General features: G+C 33.9%; 2 protein-coding genes across 2 annotated transcripts in view; both read right to left on the reverse strand.

Moving 5' to 3' along the window:
• LOC140753518 (uncharacterized) overlaps positions 1-20069 on the reverse strand; it is a 47027-nt gene extending 26958 nt beyond the window's left edge. Inside the window, exon 1 of the mRNA XM_073088187.1 lies at positions 19770-20069. Coding sequence (XP_072944288.1) covers positions 19770-19781 — 12 coding nt within the window. The 5' untranslated portion in view covers positions 19782-20069. The remainder of the gene's footprint in view (positions 1-19769) is intronic.
• A 388-nt stretch (positions 20070-20457) lies between these two features.
• Positions 20458-27928, reverse strand: part of LOC140753019 (uncharacterized) — a 36631-nt gene continuing 29160 nt past the window's right edge. The window contains exons 2-6 of the mRNA XM_073087368.1: positions 24549-26488; positions 23993-24475; positions 21280-21381; positions 20746-20902; positions 20458-20652 (exon numbers count right to left, since the gene is read on the reverse strand). Of these exons, the coding sequence (XP_072943469.1) occupies positions 20458-20652; positions 20746-20902; positions 21280-21381; positions 23993-24475; positions 24549-26488 (2877 nt within the window). The remainder of the gene's footprint in view (positions 20653-20745; positions 20903-21279; positions 21382-23992; positions 24476-24548; positions 26489-27928) is intronic.

The following is a 27928-nucleotide window of genomic DNA, read 5'->3' on the forward strand; positions in this document are numbered from 1 at the left end:
TATTAATGTACCAATTATAAACACATTTTATAGAAATAAATGTGTACAGGCTATTAGAAGAGATCATCGTTACAATTCGTTTTAAGTATAAATATCATTCATAAATAGCGATGCGTCATTCATAATATTAGAGCTAGGTATAGTCCGATTCATAATTAGGTGTCCAAAATGTAAACAAAGAAATGTCACTGTCAAAATTAACAAGAAACAAAAACTTTAACAAACTCAACAAAAAACTAAAACTTTAACAAATACACAATTTAACAAACGCGTTATGTAAACGAGAAAACATTCGAGTTCGATCACAATCACGAAAATGAATAATATCAACTACGAAACTTAAAAATGACGGCACAAGAAATGTTTTGGATTCCGATTGTGTTACCATTATCACATTTTAATTTTCTACCATAAACTTTGTTTTTTATTATTATTACTGTATGTAACGAAATTGAGGTGATATAAATATAAGAAAATGTGAATTAATCTTAATTTATTTAGTTTACAATTTTATTATTGTTGTATTATTTTAATATCGACAAAAATAAGAAACTACCATTTGAAACGTATTTTCTTGATAGGTCAACACCTTTGTTTACATTTTGGACACCTAATTATGAATCAGACTGTAGGTACAGACATAATCAAAAGTCAATATCGCGAAAGCAAAGATACGTTTAAGGCAAATCCAAAGACTAACCACTGAATTAGTCAGTGTATAGGTATATACTTACTTAAATTCTTATCATTACAATGTAACATGTATGTTGTAACCTTAACAGTATAACCTAACTGAATAGTTAGTAACAAAATGTTTACTTGCTTGTAATATTTATGATAATTGCGAAGTACATTATGATGCAAGCCAGATTTCCCAGTAGGTAGACAAGCTTATGAGAAACTGATTGTCCATACAAACATGATATTAACTGTGAAACAAAAAATTACAAAACGAATGAATATGAATACCTATCCATTCGTGTTCTTGCGTTCATTGTATTGATTAAGTAAGAATTGCAAGGACTGGTAATTATAAATATTTCTTGTAATGAAAGTAAAATTGAAGCTTTATTTGGAGTGTGCAGTTAATATGTTGAAATAATAGAATTACGATATTTTATTAATCAAAAGAACACCCTATACCTATGGTCTTAATTGGTAATTAAATTTTAACGATATAGGCGAAGTGTTCGATCAATAGTTACGAATGTTTATGATAAACGTTTTCAGCTTTCTATTCAGCCTTATAAAACGCTATCATACCTATGTTATTACCGTGCGTAAATTTTGTACAAATTAAATTATTTAATTAACAAAATAGTCAATTCTTCAGTAACTCAACAGTTAAAAGTGAATCTATATTTAAACAAACTTTTTGCGAGATGAATTAGCGTGCAAAAACTAAAACCGGTCCCGGTAGTAAAGTGACTAGCGACTCTAGCGAGTGACGAAAGGCGTGTGAAAAACTTAGTGAAAAGACGTGACGTCACGTTCTTAAGAAAGGAAAAAATTGCGCCGAAACGAATGCACGACCTTGCCCGAAGTGCTCTGGCACCGGCACTCATGCATAATTCATGTCGACTGTGTGTGTTTGTCCCAATTGACTATTCTACTGGCAAAGTGAGATTTATGTTGTCTTCAGTTGTTTGCAAACTGCCTAAGATCCCGTATTCGAATATAATCAGTGAAGTATTCGCATTGAAGTAGGGATGTTTTAGTTATTTCTTTTGCTGGATGTCCGGAGTTTTAATCACAGGCAGTGTTTTAACGTAAAGTCACAGCAGAAAAATCTGACGAGAATTACATGAGAGTTGTCTTAAAAGTTTAACAATCCAATATAGATGGAAAATATTAAAGAAGATATGTATAATGTTAAAGAAGATAACTCGTCCTAGTAAATTGTATGGAGTGTTTTACATCCTGTTCTGAGTAAGAGTCATTCGTCACAGGGTTTCCCCAGACTACTGCTAACCGCACTACTGCTCTACTGCGATGTAATTTATATTGTACATTTTATTTATTTATTTTAGTTACAAATAAGCGTGCAGTCTACTAGTAGATGCACTTGCTAGGACCCAACCTACACACCTATGTCAGGTACTGCCGCCTATAAACATCTCCAAGCAACATCAAATTGAAGTAAATTTTTGTATAATTTTATTCCCGCTAATGACCTGTAGTCGACTGGCCGGGTAAAGGACAATTATAAGCTTTTTAAATATAGGTCGTAAATATAATCAGAGAAATCTCTAAGCTAAAGCATCTCACGCTACAGAAACTGTGTAACTAAGAAAATGTTAATCGATTCAAGATTCTTCTTACGACGCGCTCATTACGATTCCTTCATAAATTACGGAATGTTAATTAGGTAAGGAAAAACAGCATTTACAACACACATATGGACTTATCAACTTTCCTGTCATCATTTCTCATGCATGCCTCTTTCATTAGGAAACGATTACATTAAACGATGTACTAATGTAGGTATGACTTGTGGCAATAAAGATTGTAATGCAAAATGCAGGTTTTAACATATTTCTCACTAATGAGTTAACAATCTTTATTGATACTACCAACTATTACTTAAATGATATCATCAATAACATTAGGTTGTTTTTAAGGTTTGGCAATTCTGTTAGGCGGTTAGTATTAAAATAATAATAAATAATGAAATATTTATCAATCGATGTGACATAATCAAAGGAAATAGTCTCGTATCAAGTTTTTTTAATTATGTGTCTCGCTCACTGTGTCAATATGTAATTTTGAATTGCAATATTTATTGAATCAGCTTATATATAACTTGAAAGTGTCATGATACATAATACCTATGTATGTACAATTCCTTACAGTACACCATTTATGGCTGTTTTATATCACTACAGCGCCATTTCCGAGACCTTGACTTCTAACTTCGGATCATAAATCTTGGCAGTTGCCAAAAGTATTTCGCAACTAACGCGTAATTTTCGACATAAATTGATATGCATATAGGGTTGTCGCTTTATGTAGGCAGTGATATGTATTTACATATTTTTAATGTTAAATGTACCTATATTATTATACATATGGCATTAAAAATAAAATGAAATTGGACTATACAAAAATAATTTCCCGAGGTGTTTGGCTACGAAGAACAAACTGCGTAATAAACTCCAAACATGCGCGTAAACCTAGTAATATTATGGACGACTTCCGCGTCGTGAAAATTTGCAATATCAAAGAAAAGCCATGGGGTCTTCTAAACAAAAAACTATATCTTATTTTTGGAAATATTCCATCTATGTAGCGAACACGCCTTTATTTTTAAAGGACTTTTCAACAGATGTGACAACCCTAGCAAATGATACTATGGTAGCACAATCAAAAAGATTAATTTACTTTGTTCGTCGCAGACCCAATTACAAATCGAGCGAGGACACGCTCCTGTATGTTTCATTTATATCCGTTTAATTGTGTTATACCAACTTTTACAACAGAACATTATAAATTACAATGAAACTCTATTAATTGATATTTGATATAAAAGTTGTCGGTTGTATGATTTTGGGATTCACGTAATACAGGAGTTACGTAAAGTATATCAGCATTTAATTTTTAAATGATCCAAATTTATCATGATTTTGGAACCAACTAATCTGATAATAGGTAGGTACAATGAGGGTATGAAGAATAGACACCTACACAAGTATGATGCAAATAATAAAATAGATAATGATAATTTGCATTTTAATTGCTTTAAACGAAAATCAGTGTATAAACAAATCGTTTTTATGGGCATGAGCCCCAGTATTTAGTGAAGATTTGTATGATATGGCGATTTTATTGCACGAGGATCCAAATAAGGTTTGCCGATCCAAATGTTTATAATCCATTCGTGCTAACACTTGTTTCAATACTGTTATTTGCATGCCGATGACTGGTATATACCGAATACGTGCCCGGGACAAAGAAAGGTGCAAAATTGATGACGTCATAAATATGGTACGAGTATTAAGAGTCTAAGTTGAAGAGCCAACATGCAGGTATTATTTTTCATAATTTGGTTCTACTTCTAACTTTAGACGCTAGCTTCTTTGATTTAGAACGTTGATTTCGAACTTAGTACTTACTGGCATACTCGTAAATAAAATCTTTGGAATTTGTGTATGAACCTACTCATACTGTTAATGACAGGGTGCTTTCATTGGAATATCATTAAAATATTATGCGTCATAACTTCGTGTGGAAAAATTAGTGGGCTGACTTGATCTCTCGTCTTCCTAGCTTATATGCTAAAAGGAAATCAAGAACACTTCTCATTATGGGTGAATGGGTGAATAAAATAGGACAAATAAACAAAATGGATAACAAGAGAATTAGAAAAACAAAAACACGAATGCTTCAAAATATAGCCTATATTACTCCAACAATTAAGTCGAATCTAACGACACCACATATTATCTGTTAAAATCTGTAGCACCTTTTAGTAAAAAGATATCCCGCTTTAGTAGGAAAATATTATATTAAGGTATCTATCAATAAAAGTTTATTCATAAAAGCGGACTAAAACATATTCCTGCATTAATCATTGCTTCTGATAGAAATATGAGCATTGAACACAAATAAATAAGGTTTCCATCAGAGCTTACATACAAAAAGGCCGGGACATCAAAAGCTTCCATAATTTAGCTCTTACGGAAGTTACACGAACAGAATCAAAAGGAAATCATAAGAGACAAATTTATGGTTAATTCACTTTACGAGGCCAATGAAATAAGACTCGGGGACACCACAGCTACTGTGTGTGTGTGCGTGTGTGATATTTACTGTACATAATATCTACATTTGAATCTGTCAAAGTGAATATGATTTATTCCTTTTCACGATACTGAAAGAAATTTCTAACTGACCGAATTTCGACAAAACTTTCACAATAGAGTTCGTTACGTGAAGAAACCTACACAACTTCTTTCCTCAAATATAGCTGTCTCTTATAAAAATCAAAAAATGGTGCGCGGAGAATACCAAAATAAATGTCCGTCTGTTCAAGCTAATCTCGGTAACCGACAAAACTGATTTTGACTGGGCTTTAACGACGCGAACATTTAACATCAAAACTTCATTTGGAAATAAATTGATAGAGATGGCTTATTTTTATAACTATTTGATTAAAGTATGAATATTGAAAATCCCTGAGAACAAACCAAAAATTATATCTATAAACTGAAATGTATTTATTTGACACAAATCTCCACAAATTTAGATAATAAATTGTTATTTACAATTCTATTCTAATTTACAGGATCGAAACGTTGACTACCCGACGTTTTACAGTATCCAGTGTGGCTGGAGGAAGCACCGAAATAGTACAAAAAGTTGATGAGGAAATTGCCCAGAACTTCCTCTATTGCCACGAATATTAACCATTATATCTGATCATCGTAACGCAACAGCTGGAGCGTACGATATGAAGCAATAAGCCACTTTCAGTTATAATCTTCAAGGAATTCTAGCTATTTAGATGTTATTTTCTGATTTCACTAAGTAAGCCCGAAAAATTTGTAGCGATCATAATCTGTTCGCGTTAGGAAACTTAATTAATTATTTTATAAGCATTTTGAATGTATGGTTTATGAGTTAATTTATGTTTCGATGTAAGCAAACATGTTAATTTGTTTAAAAATTAATTACTAAACTTTAAACGGTAATTAACAAAACAATAAATCAAAATATGTAAAAGTTACATTAAAACTTGCAGAGAGCGAGAAAAGGTAAAAATGCATTATTATCTAAATTTCCAGTCTATAAATGAGGCCTATAAATATTTTTTATAGGCTTAATGATAATTAGTCAAGGATTATTTTAATTATAAAATCATCATAGATGACGTAATAGTTCAACTGTTCAGTTGGATTTATCACAAAATGTATCCTTTCATTAAAATGCAAATTAATGAATGCAAAAGTTTAAGCTACACAATCTTACTTTCAATACCAAACTTTAAAAAGTCCATTTAACAAACTCGGAAGCTGCCGGATCAATACCGTCGTTTGATAAAAGCTCCATTTCCGGCGTGTAACGGAAGCTTCGTAAAGTTTTCACAAGCTTTGCAATACGCCCCTCGTAGGGGGGAAGGTCCTTTGTAGCGCGACAAAGGTACCATTGTAGGTGAAGTTGGCTTTTAAACTTAAAGGCTGGTGAAGTGAAGGTGCATTGAAGTGCGTTGCTTTGCTTGAAATTTTAAACCGTACGGCTGTTGACTGGATATAATGGACTATATAAAATTTCTAATAATGGTTAAATTTATATATGTTTGTAATGTACATTTAGTACACTTTACGTAAGAGGGTATTACAGCCCAGAAAGTAGTCTAGGCAGATAATTGTCTTTTCACGACAATTAGGTACCACTACCCATAAACCAGAACACAGTAACGCTTAGCACCGCTGTTGTTATACAGAATTATACAAAGGCGGCTTCCGGGGCCAACTACGAAAGGTTCTACCGGATGTTACTTTTCTTTCTAAATACGATTATAATCGCACTATTTTCATATTTATAAGATTAACTAAACTAGCACGCGTCAACGTGATTAACGATCGGTTGACACAAAACACGTTATTTACGTAATCAGTTGCTTTGAGGTTTATGAGGAAAAATACATAATGGAGGCCTTGTGTCGGTACAGGGCCACAGTTCCTCGGCTACTTAGCATACTAAATTACGTCATAGTATTGAGTAAATAGCTATGTCACTATGCTAGTGTAGGTAAACAAGGCTGCCATTTTATAAACTTTGTGGGATTTATTTAAGAATTATGTGCAGTAGAGTCAGTTTATGTAAACGATACGATTTTGAAAAAAACTTACGCAGTGGGTCAGGAGGCCATTTTAAACCAAAAAACAGCAGCACAAATGTTTGAAATAGATGACGAGAATAGGGGTTGAACGAAAAAGCGTTTTATTTTCATAATCATATTTGGAGTCACAGATAACAATTCATGGACGATAGACAAAGTCAAATGCCAGGTGCATTGTATGGTCGTTAGTTACTTTACTTACAAAAAAATACCGCTGTTTACTTATCCAGAACAGGTTACGACTTAAAGCAACGTAGGCACATTAGAGGCCATTCCTTAGCCGCGGAAAGAGAACCGAGCCCAGCATTGGCGCATAAAAATTTCAACCAGTACATAAAAACGTATCGTTAAGTATTAATGCAGTATAAATTGTAAAAATAACAGCTATCTACAATACTCCTCGCAATTCGCAAAGGCTAAGACCTTGGCCCGAGTAGAAAGAGTATAATATTTATTGCTTAGCTCTACATCAGTGAACAGGAAACGAGACATTTCGTAGTACGTTCCTACAAAAAATATATATTGTTTATTTCGTATCAAAGTTTGTGTTCGTATAACATAAGTCAATGTTCCTAGACTAATAATATACTGTTCGGCTGTAACTGGAACTGTTCCTGCTTTAAAAGCAGTGTCATGTAGCGCTGATGACTTCCGGATTATTGGACCACACTAAAACAAGCAAACTCCAAATCAGTCCGACTTAATCAAAGTTGGCGAAGCATCTGAGAACAACTTCAGACAAGATTCAGTTATCAGGCAACGATTACTCTTTGAACCACATGACGATGACTTCTATACTATATAAGAAAACAATACAGTCTAAAAAAGAACCTAATCCTTTTCGAAGTCTGCTAAAAAGGGATAAGAGGTAGATCTATTCTCAGGTGAAGGTAGTATAGAGTTATAGACTACAAATTTAACGGAACCTTCGTGTAGAAAGTTAACACCTGGTCAAGGAAATATTATTTCGTAACGCACAACAACTCTCCTTTCTACGTTACCTGTAACAATCAGATAATACTTAGTTAATATTGGTATGATGTGATAAGGGTACTTAAAAATTAACACCTATTTTACACAGTCGATTAATTCTGAATAATGAAAGGTTATTAAAATTATCGTAAATAGTGCCCTGTAGTGTATTATATTTTCTAAATGTAGACTCCTGGTCGTCAATCCAGGAAACATATACGAGGTATGATTGCAATAGATCATAGATACAATAATGTTTCGTCATTTTAGAAATTGGAAAACATTCATTTTTTTATAATTAATCCGCAAAACCATCATAAAAACTAAATACATCATAGACAAGCTACATGTATACACAGACCGACAAACCTTTTTTTTAGTTCATTTAACACACTTCTGACTTCGTAAAAGACGAGCAAAGAAAATCCATCTTAGGAAGATCACTGTCGTAACATACTGACAAGTGTCAGTAAAGTGGTGTTCACGATCTATTTTTAACCAAACAAAGCCATATTTTTCCATTCTTCAAACATTCACAACTACATTTATTGTAGTCTAGCTTGAATATGTCTACGGGTAAGTTGATCTTGAATGATCCTAACTTCTTTATATTACTCGTCCTTTAACAGAATTTGTCATAGAAAAATTCTACTATAATTTAGAATCTTTTAAATACTTTTTACAGCATTTCTGATATCAAAACAATAATTATGACTCCGCATCATCACCATAATAGCAACTACAGCTTTAAACTCGTTAATAGTTTTAAAATTTGTAAAGTTCGGGTTAATCTCTGAACTAGTAGGTACATCAGTTTCAAGGAGACTTGCGCAAGGATACTAAACGACAAATGAACTCTATTTTGCACTCAATGTATTTTACCGGTAACCGAATAAGGAACGATTAAAGGGAAAAGTCATTTGTAAAATGGTCGCTATTACGATACTCCTTGTGTATATGTATGTCGTAGTTTGTTAATGTACACGAGCATAACTTAAACATCGCAGTACTTATTGGCTCTATAATCGGCTTACGTCATAAGCAAACTGCTTAGCGTAAGTTGATTTAACATGCCACTGAACCCGCCGCTGCTACAAGTGACGCTGTACAAGGCCTGTTTTCCTCGCAAACTGTTTATAAGGAACATACGAGAAAATAATGTTATCATCGTAGCACAACTAGAAATAGAATATAGACACAAACCAAACACTGCTTTATAATTCTACGAACTGTCTCGAAATAGAAATGAATATGAATTGGCTTTACGATGCAAGTTAGGTAACAAGGAAGCAAAGATGAATTAACTAATTACAAAAAGACCTAGCAGCAGTAAGCAGGGAAAATACACAAAGTCAAACGCCAGTCATTACACGGGAAAAGAACAACAGAAGTGTACTATTTCGAGACATAGTACGATAGCTGGCAGACAGCCAAACAGACAAACACTGGAAACTAAAAACCAACACACTGGTTGCCTCTATGGCCCTAGAAAAAGTCATAATAAAGTCAAGTCAAAAGAAAATAATGCAGAAAACTAACTGAAAAGCACTAAAGTACTCTTAAATAACAATCAACATGAAAAGGGTGGCAGCCAGCCAAGTGACAGTCATATGTGACCTTTCAAAACCGTATCAAACTAATGGGTATATTGAAACGACAAAAATTTTCTACGTCCGAAAAATGTTTATAACTTTATATTGCAGTATTGCCAAAGAAGATGAAATGTACCCGAAAAGTTATTTAATAATACGATATTGGGGTCGTGAAGTTCTCTGGATATGTTATTTGCTTAATAGTTTGGTGGAGATACAAAATCTTTTAAGGGAACTTGGGTTATTTATAAAACAGCCATATCAACAGCTATTCCAATCCTGACGAGTAGAATATATCATGAGAGCACAGGTGACGAAAGTTAGAATAGTCTTGAAATAGTTAACATTTGGGCTGAAAACTTTATTATAACTTGTTTCAAAACGAAAGATTAAGAACACATTCTACATTTCAAACGGCATTTCAACGTATTTCATATCTACAGTGAACTGTTTACAAACAACGGCGAACTAATTCATCTAATCATTGGTCCTACTCCAACCGTACTCGGCTTACGCACTGCCCACAAACAGTTATCAACCGGTTCCTACACCGGTTGCGCAACCACTCAACAGTCGCGAATTAAGAACGCAGTAATTATATTTAACTGATGGTTGCGACAATTTACTCTAGATAGACAAGACTTCCTTATGTCATCGTGTGTCAACCAGTCATTACCCGTGTAGCAAGTAGCTGTAATGAAATGATGATTTGCTCGTCGTTGTATCACTGTAATGATCTAGTAGATGAACGTAGGTACATTATAATAGTTGACGTTGTTGTATAGTTACAATTGGGTGAAGAGTTGTCTAATTGAAGCAGTCATAGAAGACTGGGGGTCAGGGGGATTTTTCGGAGATGTACCTACTCCTATTAGAAATCAAGTAGCACTTACTTTAACGACGAAATGGAACATCGTGAGGAGTCCTACGTGCCTAATTTCTCTAAGTGTAAATCTACATTTAAATATAGCAATATATTATATGATGAATAAATATGCTAAATGTTCACATGACACTAAAATTAATAAAAAGCTTGGAGATATTTGCTTTATATAAATGTTAATGTTGCGGTCAGCTCATAAATGATTTCTCTAGAAAACCGCAAAGTTTCTAACTGGACTGTCCTACAATTCCGCACTAAATTGCGCAACGTGCCTCTCACGTTCACACATGACATGTGTCACTTAACGACCCACTGCTCATACGGCGTGTATTTCTACACAACCTTTACGCTCGTTAAAAGCATGTTATAAAGTAGAAAGAGGCCACAAATACATATGAGTACTATAAGGGATCCTTTCAGAATGAGAGACGTAGGGGTTAAATTAAACATTGATCAGGAATTTACATCTACATAGATTTTCTTCACCATTAAACATTGGCTTAACGAGAACTTGAACATAGTCTTCGAAATATTAAATAAACTCCAACCGAATATTGTATCGCCAGCAAAACAAATATATTGGTAAATTTAAGAAAAGAGATGTTACACATGGTTATAACAAGAAATAGCATACACAGGCGACTGTTAACTCAAGAGAAGAGGAGTTCAAAGGACACATTTTACACCTAGCCTAGCTTTGTTCTGATCCTGCTAAGGCAGAAAGGGCATGACCGACTTATCTGCCGACCGTAGCTGTTACCCGTGTGTTATTACCCGTAAATAGTATAATAACGTTGGCGTTACGGCTTTTTTATGAGCACGTAAAACAATAAGCGTTCCCATGACTTCATACACACTACTACTTAGTGGTACTACTCAGTATTAGTATGCTATTGACGCCTTTGGATCTGGCAATTAGTGTTCGTAGATGCAGTGTTGTTGATAAGCATTTTAATTATGTTGCTATTTGGCAGCTCTTAATAGCTTATGACAGCTGCAAAGTGATACGAAGTTGTGATTGTGTGTGAAGTTATATAATGAGGAAAATGTACATTTTAATGTATGGGTACATTTGTGATCATGTCTTATGAGCAGTTATTAAACAAATGACAAATGTTAGTTCCTAATAGTTTGCTATTAAAGTATAGTAATAGCAGTAAATGATAAAATCAAAAAACCTTTAAAAACATGTACAAACCATTTATGGAAGAGAGAAGAGTTAAAACTAAAATTTATTGAAAATGCTAGAAAATGTGCAAAAAAACTGAATGATATCTAAATGAAAAGTGATAATGACAAAACAGTTTAATTAGTTGCTACATTAGGATGTCTTGCTGACAAGCGATGCAACTGTTATATAAACATTGCTATTATAAAAATCATATATTACGAGAACAGTATTGAGATAAAAATGTAATATATTAAATAAGCAAATTAAATATTATACAATTGCATTTTGAAATAAATAATAAAACAAAAATAACAATAAATAAATAAAAGGGGAAAAACAGTATAAAGAATTATGCACAAAATAAATAAATTAAAAAAAAAAAAAAAAAAAAAAATATATATATATATATATATATATATATATATATATTATAATTATACTTTATTTCGGTACCTAGCCATTAGAATACAGTTTAAAACACAAATAATTACTTAAAACACTCATCACATATATACATACATACAAACATACATTCATACAAATAATTTTTCTTAACCATATTAATATAAATTCTTTAATAATAATCTAAAAAATATAATAAAACGCTACCTTAAGTTACTCAAATAATTATTATCCAACACTGTGTCATGACCCTTAAACAACAACTATCATTGCATTCGCATTTTTTCTACAGATATGATTGTCAACTTTAAATCTACCCACAATAACACTACGCTAACCCATTTAAATTTGTTTGTATTTTGTAATTTCTCTGTAAGTGATTTTTTTCTTGTAAAATCTTATGAGAAATAAATGTCTTTAAACGTATTATTTATCAGTCACAAATCTATTTCGTCAGGGGTTTCATTAACAGCTCAACAAAAGAATTTCTCATGCTCGTTGCAAAACAATTAGATTAAATCTATGTTGTGGTAATATTGCTTCATTGGAGTTATCATAATATATGCTTTGGTTAAAAAAAAAATTAATATTTATTTCAAAATTGATTTGATAATATTGTGTCGGAAAAAAGCTCTACTTTACATTACAAAAATGGATATTAAAATTATTTAACAATCGACTTCTGTCACTACAAAGTAAAAAAATAAATGAAATAAATATTGGTTAGTACGTAGTTCTGAAATCGGCGCTCAATATACCTATTTCCGTTGGATAACGGCGTAAACAGCGTGTCCAATATAAGCACCGACTTCAGAGACTGTACCAAACCAACATTTATTGCAATATTTTTTACTTAATAATTACATTGAAGTCGATTGTATTTTTTGTTAAAAAAAATTACCCTTTCTAGTGACGACATACTATTTTTTTCCTATTAATATAATATATGAATAAAATTAGTTAATGAAAAAACTTACAAACGCACTAGTCGCCCCAACGATTTTTGAAAGTTCCCTTCGATTTCACTGGTCTGCCATCATCAGACCCTGATTTCCTTATAATGGGTCTAACCTTTGAAATATCTTTTTTTCTAACAAAAAAATCATCTAAATCGGTTCATAAACGACGAAGTTATCCGCGAACATAAAAACATTACATACGGATGAATTGATAAACCTCCTCCTTTTTTGAAGTCTGTTAAAAATACATGTATTATAATGTAATAGCCAATAGACTTATAATAGATGATTTTTCTCCCTCTCTATCAAGAGTATTTTTATCTAAGCAAAGAGTGAATTTTGTCTTATCTTGCATTGCAGTATTGTAACATACGTAACATATTTAAATAATATGATGATAACGTTCGAAGCGCATAATCTGTGTATCATTTATGCACTTTAATTATTCTTAGCGGGATCTTGTGAAATACGAGCATAAGACAAAACGAAGTGATGAACGCCGAAAAAATATTGAAATAAAAATGAAAAACTTTCAGTCTCAAGTGCTAGGCAAAAATGCTATTTAGAATAAAGTATGTCAGCTCTGCGTAATTTTACATACAAACAATATAAAAGAAAGGGAAAAAGAAGAATACGGTATCTACACTAAACGGTCCAATCAGTTAACGTGACCCTTATACCCAGTCTGTCTGTGATGTTTAGAAATCGCACGTCGATCTCTCTCTAAATATGGTTACCGACGATACCGAGGACAGCAACCCGCATGACGATGAAGTACCAACCCAAAAGGAACTAGAAATTGATGGGAATTGACACGAACTGTTTTATAACATTGAATAAAATTTAAAAAAAAACCCTTCTTTTTGTCAACGGAAAAATTAACTCATCATAATTTAAGCAATATTAAGGATATTGGTCGCATAAATAATTACATAAGATCATATGAATTATATGTTTGTATGCGTCTACAATATGTAAGTGTTACATAAAAGGTTTCTACAAGACATATTACATGTATGTATGTCATGGGGACTAAAATAACTTGTTATTGCTATGCATACTGTATTTCTGTACACCTGCTACATTCCTACATACATTACGTCATGAGCCAAAAGGGTCAATAATCATCTATAATTCTAGACCTACATGGCAATGGAAGCAAGAAGGTAGTCAGTAGGTGACCTATTGCCAGAGATTGATAGCTCGATTTCTCTCTAAATATGGAAGGACTAGGACACGTATGGAGCCAGTATCTTTCAATAAGGTTATGAGAGAATTAATATGTGGAAAGAAAAAGGTACAAGGAAATTCATGATATATAAGATAACAACGAATAAAGAACATCTGAAACTCTGACTCTGGGAATATTCCAAATCTCAGACACGCACCAGCGCTCACGCATAGGATAGCAAAAACGAGCATAATTCACGAAATCTCTGGAAACAAAAAAACTCGCACATTCATCTCTGCCTCCCATCGAACGCGTGTAAAACATTCATGGAACCACAGACTAATAAATCTCGTCATTTCGCGCACTCGCACGAGTCCGCAATAGCGTAGTGGAAGCAGAATTAGCTGCCCCCGTTCATCTGGAAAGTTTACTTTGGGAGAACGGTCGGCGTCTAGACCGGGTGTGTTATTAAAAGGGTAGGTAGTACTTCCTTGAGGAATCTTGCAAATTTTGGGACTCTCTGAATTTTGCTCGCTGTTCTCGAATCGTCCTTTCCGTCGATCGCTTTTAAAATATTCATATTAAAGAGGTTAAATAAATTTTATCGATTCAGAAACATCGTAAAAACCCAAGGCATAAGCAATGAATGTAGTGATGAAGTAAGCAGGCATATAACTCTGTATTTTGCTTTGCGTTTTTACCTTAAACTGTTACAAACAGTATTTAATACTGACAAAGAAATACCAAATTGCCTACCCTGACATGATTATTAATGTATTATACACTCCAGAATTTAAGTAAACTATTATTACATAGTATTACTTATTAAAGACTATTCAGGATAACGAAAAATAATTAATTTATCAGAAGATCAAAAGTATTACTTATAATATCCCTCAAAAACAAAAATATTAGCAACCCTAGTCCAGACAGGGTGTGTTATTCCAGACACAAGGCGGATACGACTGTAGAGTGTAGACACTGTGCAGTGGCAATGAATGGAAATAGTCCGTATATTTAGATGACCTAAAACAGCCACGGAAGACTGATGCATGTACGTATACTCGTTATATTTACAAATATCACTTTTAGAACATGATTTCGCTTGACTTGATTTAAAATGCTATTAACTTAGCAATGAAATTCGAAATACCAGCAATACGTTATTTGTTACTTATATTAAGAGACGAATATACAGGATGTTTAAATGTTTCAGTTAGTAAATCGTTGGTATTTTCTGTTTTGAATAGAAATGGTTTTAACCTATACGAAAATCAAGCGTAAGCAGAGTCAAAACGAAAAATATTCAATACACCAAAAATATCACCGAGAAAATGTAGTTCTGCATTATTTAAATAAAAATAAAATTCAAAGAGAATTACGAAGCCCGTGATTTTTGGCTTCGATAAGTCAAATTTCGCTTAAAATCGAGCTACGGTAATAGATTGAGTTCTGATAACTGCCAAATGTGGATTCGGAATCGCTGATTCGTTGCTTCGTAACATTTCATGTTAATGCAAGCGAGCGGGGAAGCATTTTTTAAGATATGTTTATGGTATAATTTGCTTTTTGGTCTGTTGTTTAATTTATTTGTCTTGTATACTATTGTATATGGGTAATGTATTTGTCTCTTTCAGAATTTTCCATTTTTTTTTATTTTTACAAAAACGAATGAAGCAGTTGCGTGAATTCGTAATACCGTCAAATAAGTTTGCAATCCGTAAGCGTGGGACATAGGGGGCAATTTGGACTGAAGCCGAGTTGAATGGTAATAGATTGTTACGATACTGTTGATATAAATAAAGATTTTGGTGTTGTGTTGAATCTTTTCTCGTATTCAAATAGAACGTAGGGATTACTGTTATATGCGTTCTTATACTCGCAGACCTTTAAAGCTGAGCAAGAGAGAAATATATTCGCAAATATTTCAAAATTAGTGTTTTCCATAGTTTTTAATATAAGAAATCTTTATGGCTTGATAATGGAACCATCGATCGAAGTTATTTATTTTAGGTAATAAAATAGACAAAATAGATATATAAATTATAAACTATAAAAAATGTAAAACCTAAACCTAATATTGATAGGTTTATACAAATTTGCTGTATCTATCACTTCAATAGTAATTTGGAGTTGCCGTGTACAATTGAAAATAGTCTAGTGTCGTTCACACTGAGCTTCACATGTGAAAGCTACTGTCCAATAATTACCTAAATATCCATGTTCATTAATAGGACACATCGTAAAAGCCACGTGCCCTTTAGATCGGACACCGATGACCTTTCATAAACATTTCTGTTAAAGGTTACAACATTCCATAGTTTGGAATCTACACTATCCCAACCGATCTTTGCAACCATGTACATCTAATAATGTCCCGTTTGGTTATTACCAAATACTTTTATAATTTCTAATTTAGTGCAAATAGAATTGAATTGCTGTTACTTTTTTAACTTCCAAAATAAGGAAAATGAAATGAAATGAAATGAAATGAAATATGTTTATTTTGTATAGGCCAACGGCGGCACTTACAAATTGTCAGTTACAATATTTTCTTAAACTACTACCGGATCGGAACGCGACCTCTACTGAGAAGATCCGGTAAGAAACTCAGTGGGTTTGTCTTTTTTAATTTTAAAAATAATTATTCTCTTTTTAATTTTTTTTTTTAAATGCCATTATTTTTACATATAATTAATAAAGCATTAGCTCCAGTATCTTGCTTTACATTTATCTAAAAAAAAAGAAGTTTGTTCAGCAAGATACGCTACACTTTGACATTTTCTTAATTAACTAATAATTATGTTATTGATCAGTCCCAAGCTGTTTTATCATTAATATAATCAGAAATTTTATAATAAGCTTTACGTCTAAGTGTGCTTTTGATAATAACTTTAAATTTATTAATTGACAAATTTCTGATTTTGATGGGCAGTTTATTATAAAAACGTATACATTGACCCACAAAAGAATTACTTATTTTGTGGAGACGAGTAACATGTGTAGAAAGGTTAAGTTTGTTCCTTGTATTTACATTATGCGTGTCACACCGTTTTACAAATTTATCAATATTTTTCCTTACATAAATTAGGTTTTCATATATGTATTGGGATATAACAGTTAGAATATTTATTTCTTTAAATAGTTCTTTTAGTGAAGCTCTTGGAGGCAGGCTGTAGATAGCTCGTATAGCTCTCTTTTGCAATATAAATATATCATTTAGGTGTGACGAGCACCCCCATAGCAATATACCATAATGCTATGAAAGTAACTAAAATAAACTATTCTAGCTGTTTCTACATCTGTTAGAAGTCTAATTTTTTTAACAGCATATGCCGCCGAACTGAAATACCGAACTGAAAAAAAATACTGTTACTAAGATAGACTTATGCTCTGTGGGTTTTGTGATTCAGATTTTGTCCCACGAATTTGTTTATTGTCGTTACATATTAATCGAAATTATTTACTGGGATTTCATCTTATGCGATCGTGATTTAATCAAAAACAATTCTCTTGGCTCAACGGCATCCGTCTTTGACAATAATTTGCCCAAATTTTCTTTGGGCATATTTACAACGTGTACTCAGTGCTTTTTACACAAACATATTTAACGCACTGATTGAATCTGGTCCTGTTTATTTCTCATAAAGTGGGACATTTCTTATTTCGCGAGTACAGTAGCATCGAGGGTGGTTCTATATTTAGAACGCCGACGGCGATACCAGTTCTGCAACCGGTTGTCCAGCCACACCCACTGAGCTGAAAAGCCATCTTGACAATATAGTATTTTATTTGTTTATATCTAATTTTATATTACGTACCTACTAAGATATTTAAAAGGATTTTGATAGAATTACCTTCTGAATTCTGCGCAAGTAGTTAGCCATTTCGTTGCCATTTCGTTTTTATGAAGAAGGAAAGTTTAACGAGAATCTTTTATGAATAGCATATAATATTTTCTAGCATTCTTTCATTTTCCTAAAGCTCTTAAACTTCAAATATTTTTTGTCAATGATTAAAATAACACTAAGAGTAGAGACACCCCTCTTCGTATTCTTTCGATCGATGTTTGGAGAATTTTCAGGATTGATTAAAAATGTAAAAATTCCTTGTAATTTTGAAAATCGTCTTGACCTATAACCAAAACCTAACTCGTTTCATAACATTAGCTAATGTCCGAGGGGACAGTAACAAGCTATTCAGCGGCTGGTAACTCGGCGCTGCACTAACTGGTTTGCAAAACTGGTACCGCCGCTCCAAATATGGGACTTGTCACTTGTTTTAATTTACCACATTATTTTCCCTATTATTATTTAATAGGTCGTGTTTTTGTGTCGTTTGAAGGACACGTCGAGGAATCGATCACGGCCTTCAAACCTTAATGAAAGTTTTCTATAGGAGCAGCAAACCATAATAATATATTATTCATTTGTAACAAGGCATATAAAAAACCGATTAAGAAATATATTTATTATTTATTATTTATATATCGCAAAATATATTAAAATTAACTAGTTCTGCAGCAAAAGGAATTCAAAAATTTGTTTCAGATTCAAATATGTATGTATGAACGGTAGTGACCACTTCACATTAGTTGTATTACTGCAGGGATTCAAATCTATATGCAAAGTTTCAGTTTAAATTACAGCCATCTTATACATGTAATTAATAATAATGTTATTTTCATACAGTCCAACCGATATTAAATGGATACTAGATTCAATAATATTTTTTGCTCTTATAAATAGAAAGGAACCTGTAGATATCATAAATACCAGTACTCCTTGCACACAGCACTCTACATTGTTGCTATAAGTTTAAAAGTTTTTGGAAGGTGAAAAACCCTTTGTGGTTCGACTCTGGCGGCACCACTGCCACACCTATTTCGGCCTAATAACGGCAGGTATAGATTTCCCACGCATTCTAGATTCCAGTCCTCAGGGGTATCAGCGCATCTGTGGCCGATCTCAGGTAGAAATATTTAATCCTATCTGGGGTTGATTACAGATGAGAAGCAGTAGCCACTTACCATCAGGTGGCTGCATGCTCGTCTACTACTCTTATATGATAAGAAAATATATAAAAAAGGTGAAGTAGTTATGCTGACACTGTAATGTGGCGATAAACATAGGAACATACTGATACAGTTGCTGGTGATATTTAAGACTACAAGATTCAGGATAAATAGTTCTTCTGAAGTTGCATTGCTACATAATTACATTATATTACATTGATTTTGATCATTAGAATGACATAAGTATATTTTTTACAGAATTTTTAAAAAATAATTAAAATCTACAATTATAAACATTATTCATTAGAAGAAATAACAATTCATTTAATTAATAATGTGAAGATTAAAAATATGAGTAGTAGATTAAATCTTTGATTCAATTTTTTTAAATAATATAAAGGTATTTTAAAATATAATATATATTTGAAAATAATTTTTGGTTGTTTGAAATTATTTTTAAAATTAAGCTAATAACCTACTTACTGGATTTAATAATTTAAAAGTAAATTCAAAATTATAAAAAGTAAAAGTAGTTAAATAATTATGTATACTAAATATTCACTTATACCAATTTGAATAAATTGTAATATATACATTTAATATTCATGTATTGACGATTAATTTCTAATTCAAATAAAAGTAGAAAACAACGTAAATTTTATTTCAAAATACCTTCATATTTTTTACCTCAGTGTGTCATATCAGCGTTATTTTTATTTTTTTAACTTAAAATTACATATTAGGATTCAAGTACAATAACTTACCTTTAACGACATTTGGAATTTTATTCGATTTCGTCTCACTACACGTGCAAAACAATCATAATTCGGTTTATATCACACGTAATTTTGCACAGCAAAATTAATTATTTTTCACAGTCATTCTAAGCAAACACAGATTACGTAACGATATATTTACGTTATGTTTTATTTACAAATTGTCCTGTAAATTTATTGTCGCGTTACTAATGAAGGTTCAACGAAATTTTATTTCATCGAATAAAACAAAACACGTCCACCACGAACCACATTCGATCTATTAATTTTTCCCTCGCTCGCCGAGCAGGCGATTTGAAGGCTGCTCGCTTAGTGTTGCCATAATATTTAAAAACTCTCAGATTGTATGTTTTGTAATAAAATTTATTATTGCATCAAATTTTATAGTTTCTTTATGTAATTTTATTATATATTGTTTAATTACGTCAGCCAAAATAACTACACAAATACAGCTTTAGTAGTTAGTAACCTATGCGTGTCAGTATGTGACAACGACTCAACGTAAACACAGATGGCGTTATTCAGGCATAAAAAGTAAAGTTAAGAAGTAAAAATAACATAGGTATATATTTAAAAAAGGTCAAAATAATATTAAAACAAATATTTATTGTTTGTATTATTTTATTTCTATGTTATATATAATAGCATATAACATACCAACAAAAAACCAAAAGTTTTATTTACTTTGTTTTTCCTTCATCAGGTGCTTTTTAACAGCCTCCGCAGCAGACTTTACGTCATATTTATCAGCGTGGATAGTAACATAATGATATTTTAATTCCGTTGCCATATTGGTTTCGTATTCGCATGAGTGGCAGCGGTAAAGAAAAAGTCCGGAGTGACGGTTGAAAACATGTTTCCGAAGATTTTCCTAAAATATATTTGTTTTAAAAACATAAGTATATTAATAATTTATATTCTAAATAGATTTAATATTTATTTATCATATATTAAGACCACTTACAAGACTTCCACATGTGAATTCGCAATGAGGACAACCATATGGCTTTAGTCCCTTGTGACAAACAAGATGTCTCTTCAGATGACTAGCTTGATCGGTTTTGAATTGGCATAATGGACATTCATGCAGTTTAAGCCGCTCTCCATGCGTACGAAGGTGTCTGGTAAAAATAAAAATATTGTTACATTGCACTATATTAGTAAAGAGAATATAGGTCCATCTGTTAACATTTTATAAAAACGATATTTATGTGTGTAAGCGCCATCTAGCAGATCTGCACAAAATTAAGTAGAACTCAGTATCTTAAGTACATGGTGTTGCCTAGTAGCGTACTACTGATAACATAGATGGCAGTTAGTGTTGTCTATAAGTACTGTACAATTGAATTACATTACTACTTATATATTTTAATGTTGATGTTGATTGATGTCACATTACTTACAAATCTTGGTTAGCATTGAGTATGTGGAATTTGATGAATTGAAATTTATGTTCATTAATAATTTACATGTAGCACAAAAACAGTTACATAGGTACCTGATAACACTTTCAGGTGTAGCTCCCACGTAGGTACATTTTTCATAAGGACAGCTTTTATCGTCCTTAATGCATGTTTTACAGTGCTGGTTGAAAGATGCGCTGCAAAAAAAATAGAATACTAATTATAGAATACATGTAGGCAGAGCTCGGATTAAATAAGACAGAATGATTTAAATAAACTACATTCGCATACCGAGAAAATTGTCTTTAATGTGTGTTGTTATGTTGCACAGGAACAAATATAGTGTGTCATTAGGTGGGTGCAAAGAAAATTCAACATTACATAAAGGTCGTTTCGAGTCCTCATAGACCCATAGACCAAGATCGCCCGTGTAAGTCAGTCGACATCCTTTCACTGGAACGCAAGTGATAGAAATAAATGTACCGGTGGTACCTCGCTGATTGAACCATAGGTACTGGTTCATATTTCAAACGTAGGTCTCTTTGTCGCATCGGAGCTCCTAAGCGGATGAATCGATTTTGATGTAGTATAATAGGGAGTTAGGTACCTAAGCTTTTTGTTCCAATTTGAGTTTTTTTTTTATAGTAGGTATAGGAGTAGCAGATGAGCATAGGTATGATCCATCTGATGGTAAGTGGCTAACACTGCTGTTACGAGGTAGAAATAGGACTGGCGGTGGTGCTGCCGGAGTCGAACCACAAAGGGCTTTAGTTCCTTCAAAAGTAGTTCAAATATATCTATATAATAGTAACGCGGCTGTACGCCGTGGAAATTGTTACCATGAAAAATCACTTTTATTTAGTTTTGTAAACTCAAAAATGTAAAAAGACAGAAAGTGTTCCCATGAAGGTGTTTTGGCTGCATTTTGCAATAAATCTACTAAACAGGCGATAAATACGGGAGGAGTAATTACGTGAAGTCGACGAGTGCTGAGCGGGGGCTGGCATTCCTGTTGGAACGACTGCTGCTAGGATGAATAAAAAGTGTGATATTCGCCGTTAGGACTTGGTCAAATGCCAAAGGATAAACGACTTTTAGAGCACTTGAATAATACAATCGACTAAGGAACTTTTGGAGTTAATAATGAATTAATGATAAAATTGATACAATGGATATAAAATATTAAATGTGGTAGAGCTTTGGGTAGCTCGACTGCAGCTACATCATCGATACACCTTTCTGTGTTGTAGAATATCTATTTATCTTATATCTATAAGCTATCTCATATTTATATCTATCATAAAAATAGTCCAACAAGAAAAATAAAAAACACAGAAATAGAAGAAGTACGTAGTTTAGCACGTAATTTATTAAAATGAGAGAATTTAAATGGGCACCAAATGTTTCCACGCTTGGTACTTGACACTCCCGACAGAGGGCGTTAGAGTGGCGAGTGCATTAATGCAGTCGCAATAACGCATAAGATATTGTTTAACTTGGCTCATCAGCGGTGGAATGGGCGCGATATGCTCCAACTTGGGCTATTGAGGTGCCCGGGTGATTCATGCTGCGGTCTGAATTAGATCTTAGACCCTTGGACTCGGTTGCAACTCGCCTGGAAACACATTTATTCTGGAAGTAGAGTTCTAGATGTCTTTGTGACCGCAAGACTAGTTTAAGATTGCTGAAAAGCAGAAAAGATATCGTACAATGGAATTTTTCGGAATAGCCGAAGAGTCTTTTTCATATGAATATGATAAACAGAAAGTATACAATAGAGATATAAAGATAAAAGAAGAAGAAGAGAAATAAAATGTCTTTATAAGTTTTTAAATATGCAGGTCTTTAATTATGTCAAAGTTTGTAAGTCGTCAAAAGTTTCATTCTAAAAATATTGGAAGTTTATACACGCGACATCAGCATTCAGAGTTTTGCAATTTACGCGTGTTATTTTTGATAAATTCCGCTCTTTCATCAACTGTTTGATATGTAGTCATTTCAAAAATAGAAATCAGGGCAAAACAAACTGTCGCATCAAAAATTATGCTCTATTTCTTAATGGGTTATAATCAAAGAACTGACAAGATAAATGTTACAACAGTATAAATGATGTAGAGTTATTTCGGTGGTCGTAAATGAAGATGCGGCTCGTTGAAGCAAATAATCTGGAGAGTTGGCGCAATCACATCACATCAACCTGCAAATCCCCATAAGTTACAACGCGAACACGTGCGTACGATAAAATGCAAGTATCGCCGTGTTTCTGCATCACACTAATGTTTTGATCTGGCGTCGCTCAAAATACTGGGCATCCGGGGGGGAATTTATGACAGTTGGGAATAAAAACGTCATCGTTGGCAACACTGGGCGGTGGAATGCGTCGCGCCGGCGGACTATCAAAGCACTCGTGTCAAATTATGAATGTTTCCCGATATTTGTGAAGGAGTTGTGTGACGGGTGACACGGGCGCATCCGCCGCGTGCGCAGTTATTGCCACAAATTGATGTTGACGCGCGAGTCGGCTTGATGCGCCGTTTATTTTTGTTAACCGCCCGAGCCCACCGCGAACAACAACTGATTTATAGCTTGACAACATTGCGTCCGAGATGTCTTACATTGAAGAGTTCAAAATATCCGATACCAATGACGTGTTCGAAACTCTCATATCACGTTATGACTACCGCCTGTTTCCAAATGGTATCCGTTCTGAATATTTGATTGATGTTAAATATTAGATTTTGCTCGCACAGATTAATATAAAATTCTAATATTAAAGCATACCTTAATTACAATTTAAAAAGTACTTACTTGCTGAAAAATCTCTTTTTACATTTTGGGCACGTATGTTCTTCATCAATTGCATTCTCATTGCATCCTGATAATTCGGGCAAATTCACTTTTTTCTTTTCATGCTCATTTTTTATATGATTCCTCAAACTGCATTGTCTTGTGAAATTAGCCCCACATTCGGAACAGACGAAAGGTCTTTCGAATGTATGTTGCCTTATGTGTGCACGAAGGGAAGGTTTCATGAATGTTTTCTGGCAAATGGGACAAGGATATTTCTTAACTATTCTTCCGTCCGCTTTTTGAGTCTCTGACACGGGCTCGGAGTGTAAAACCTCGTGGAAGAAACATTCTGCCTGAGAGTCTGTCGTGAAGAGACACTGACTACAGTTCCAAAGAAGCGAGGAGCTGGGGTTGCTCACATTTGGGAACTGACAGGCATTTTCTTTAATATGATGGCTTACTTCTTGAGAGAAGATGAATGATTTTCCACATTTCGGACACCTGAAAAGAAAATATGACATAATCAGAAGAAAAAAAAATAAGAGAGAAGATTACTAATACAAATATTACATACCTCTTCCTGAAGTTAGGATGTACTCTTCTTATATGATCTTTTAGTTCTAATAAATTCTTTAAAATGAGTTCTTCTGGACAATAGGGGCACTTTTTCGTCCATTCCTTGACAGGTAAACCACGTTTCTTCATATTCTCCTTTCTTTTAATTCTGTGCTCAGAAGTTTGTCGATGTTTCTTTGCTTCTTCTGAAGATTGAAAAGTCAATGCACACATGAGACAGAAAAACGCCTTTTGCTTATGTTTAGATTTAAGATGCGCTGCTAGAGTTAGGGAGGTTTTAAATTTTTTCTGGCAATGCTGACACTTATGTAGTTCTTGATAAGTATCTGAAGCTGTATGTGCTAATTCATGTCCGGTCTGTCTACAGTGGTGCTTTATTTCCATGTTGTATCGAAATTCTTTCGAACATGTTTCACATCGAAGAATACTTTTCTTCCGAATAATGATAGGCATTGACCTATTAATGACAGCGATTACTTCACTGTGCTCGGAGCTGGACAGGTGATCCAACATTTCATGTGATGTATCGCATTCGTATTTGCAAAATGAACACCAGTATCTGCCATCCATCGACTTCATTTTATGATCGTGTTCCTCAGACAGCCAGTGTTGCATGAAATTTGACACCCAGTTGGTATAAAACTTACAAGGGCTGCATTGAAACGGCGATTGGTGAACGATTGCGTCAGTGTTATCCAATATAAGTTGCCGGTATACACTACTTTGAGTATTCGCAGCTTTTCTGAAGTGATAATGAGATATGAGATGCTTTCCCATCAAATGTAATCTAACACGAGACTTGCAGCCGGGACATTGAACGAACACAGGTTTTCGTTTCCGTTTCTTCTTTTGTACTTTTTCATTTGGCAAGGGTTTTATCATTTTCTGTCTTTTTCTTTCAGGATGTGAATAAAATATGCTATCGTTAACAAACGTGGAGGGTCTAGAGGCTCTTTTATCCGTGAGGTTTTCCATTGGTTCTAGGTGCCCTGAAAATTCTAACTCTTGCTCCGGTAGAACTTTACGTTTGTGTAAATTAGACATTAGATGTTTGTCGTAAATAGCTCTGGACCCGAGACGCCTGTTGCAAGGACCGCACCAATATTGTACTGCTCCTTTTGTTTGAATAGTGGTTTGCATTATTTGCATTTTCTCGTGCGCTCCTGGGACCCATTTCCCTTTAGTGTGATCAGGCGGGGGAGCGTCATAGTCATCATCACGATCATTCCCTTCAGTCACGATTAGTGGCTTCCACTTTCCACCAGTATGCTCTTGTTCGTCTCTTATGTCCCATTCCTCATGTTCAGGAGATGCTGGTCTCCATTTTCCACCGGTATAGTTTGGAGGAGGTTTCCATTTACTGCTGTGTCCCGTCTCCTCTTCGTCTTCTTCGTCTGAATCTTCAGATTCTTCAGAATCATCATCGCCTTTGTAGTCATTGTATACTCCTATGCTGTACGATACGGGCTGAATATCTTTTTTTACCGTCCCGCTGATGCTAGCTACCGCATTGATTAACTTTGTCTGATTGTCTTCATTGCATCCGATTCGTAAACTATGGCCGCCGATCCAATCCTCACCTCTCAAATTGGTTTCCAGAGGACTCATCCTCGGATTTTCTCTGGACGTCGACGGTATGGCCAAAGCCAATTTTCTATCAGTATTACCTTTTGAAATTGATGAAGATGGAGTGAGTCTAGACAGGGAAGACTTTTTAACGCTGCTCTGCAATTCCAAGGATTGAAAAAATACATCAGCGCCCAAACTGTACGACGGTTCCAATGAATCTATTGGAGGTAAGTCGGTTTTCATTTCATTTTTTAATTTCCCGCATCTCTCTTTTCTGTGTTTCACGTAGTTGTCGATTCCGACGATAGTAGCGTTGCATTTGATGCACAGGTGGCTGTCGTCGTCGTCTTCGTCGCGGGGCGACAGCATCTGCGAAGACGGAAGCGCATTAGTCCCAGGGCGAAGATACATCGGGAAGATGGATGGCGCGGGCGGGATGGGGTGGTGACATCGTCGCGGGGTAGAAGTAACCCGTTAATCGCGTGGTGCATGGATATTAAACGGTGACGTCTCGGAGGCCGTCATAGCGAACTGGGGCATAAAATACGCTTCGAATGCGAATTATTTCAGCTCGGAGTACTTTGTTTCGTGTTGATCGATAATGTATGCAAGTCGCCGTGGGCCTCATTACTGCGGAACTTTGTTGCAATAGATATTTGCATAAGGCGATCTATCACTCTATTAGCGTTAGCGGATTCGAGCTAAATCGAAGAATGTGATTGTTTTATACTTTGACAACTCTGTTAGGAATTTAACAAAGGAGTTGCTGCATTATGACGATGTCTTGAATAATAAATTACTGATGAGGTAGCTTTTAGATTGACGACAACCGGGCGAAAACAGTAACACAAAGGAGCGAATAAGGGCAATTTGTAAGTGAATCACTACTCGTTAATAATGCGTGGTTCACCTGTCCAATCACATCAATACAACGTTACCATTGATTTACGATGTCTGTTATAGAAATAATCTAAACAACCATTGTTAAGTCATACATAAGCTATATTTATAAGTAGCTATGTTTAAGCCATTGTACTTTCTCTGAGAAAAATCACAGAACTATTTAACTTTTAAACACACATATTTAGAGATATATAAAAAGCAAAACAAGTAGTAGGTAGTCATAATCATTGAAAATGAACTGCTTTATATTCTAATTAATGGAAAACATATTTATATTTTAACATTCCAAGAAGTAAGGTCGGGCATCAATTACAAACTCGCAAACAAAGTTTTAATGAACTGCACTACGTTGTCGCAATGCAGTGACATATTTCAATATTTCTAGGTTCGATATTATTGTGACATACGACTTAACATGAACATTCGAGTGGGTATCAAACTCTTACAACTGTTGAGACTAAGAAGATATAAGGAAAACGTGTCTTGAGGGTGTAATATATTCGGTGTTACAGTTTAAGCTTTTTAGTAGCTTATGTATAAGTCAAATTATTGGCGTTATAAGCTGGATTGCCAATCGTCCCGTTAACGTCCAGACGTCCCGTATCTAAGGTGCAGGGGGACGCGAAATATGTCTACCTGCATATGGAGCATACCAAAACGAAACTCTAATAAGGAATACATTTCTTATAGAAAAGAGCAACAAATCTTAAAGTAATTAAATATTTAATGAGAAAGTCTGTAATCTAAAAAATTATATTGTTGAAGACACCTACATATATAAACTCAATGTAAATTAATTTACTTTTAAATATGTGTTACCTTTGATACAGTCTGTCTGTCAAGTGTATGTATTATGTAGTGTACAGATGCCATGTAATATATCGCGATTAATCCCGCAAGTTCGTT

The sequence above is a fragment of the Epargyreus clarus genome, unplaced genomic scaffold, assembly GCF_041222505.1.
Source record: "Epargyreus clarus isolate Ecla_fem2 unplaced genomic scaffold, WU_Ecla_fem_2.2 ptg000026l, whole genome shotgun sequence".
NCBI classification, from domain to species: Eukaryota; Metazoa; Arthropoda; class Insecta; order Lepidoptera; family Hesperiidae; genus Epargyreus; species Epargyreus clarus.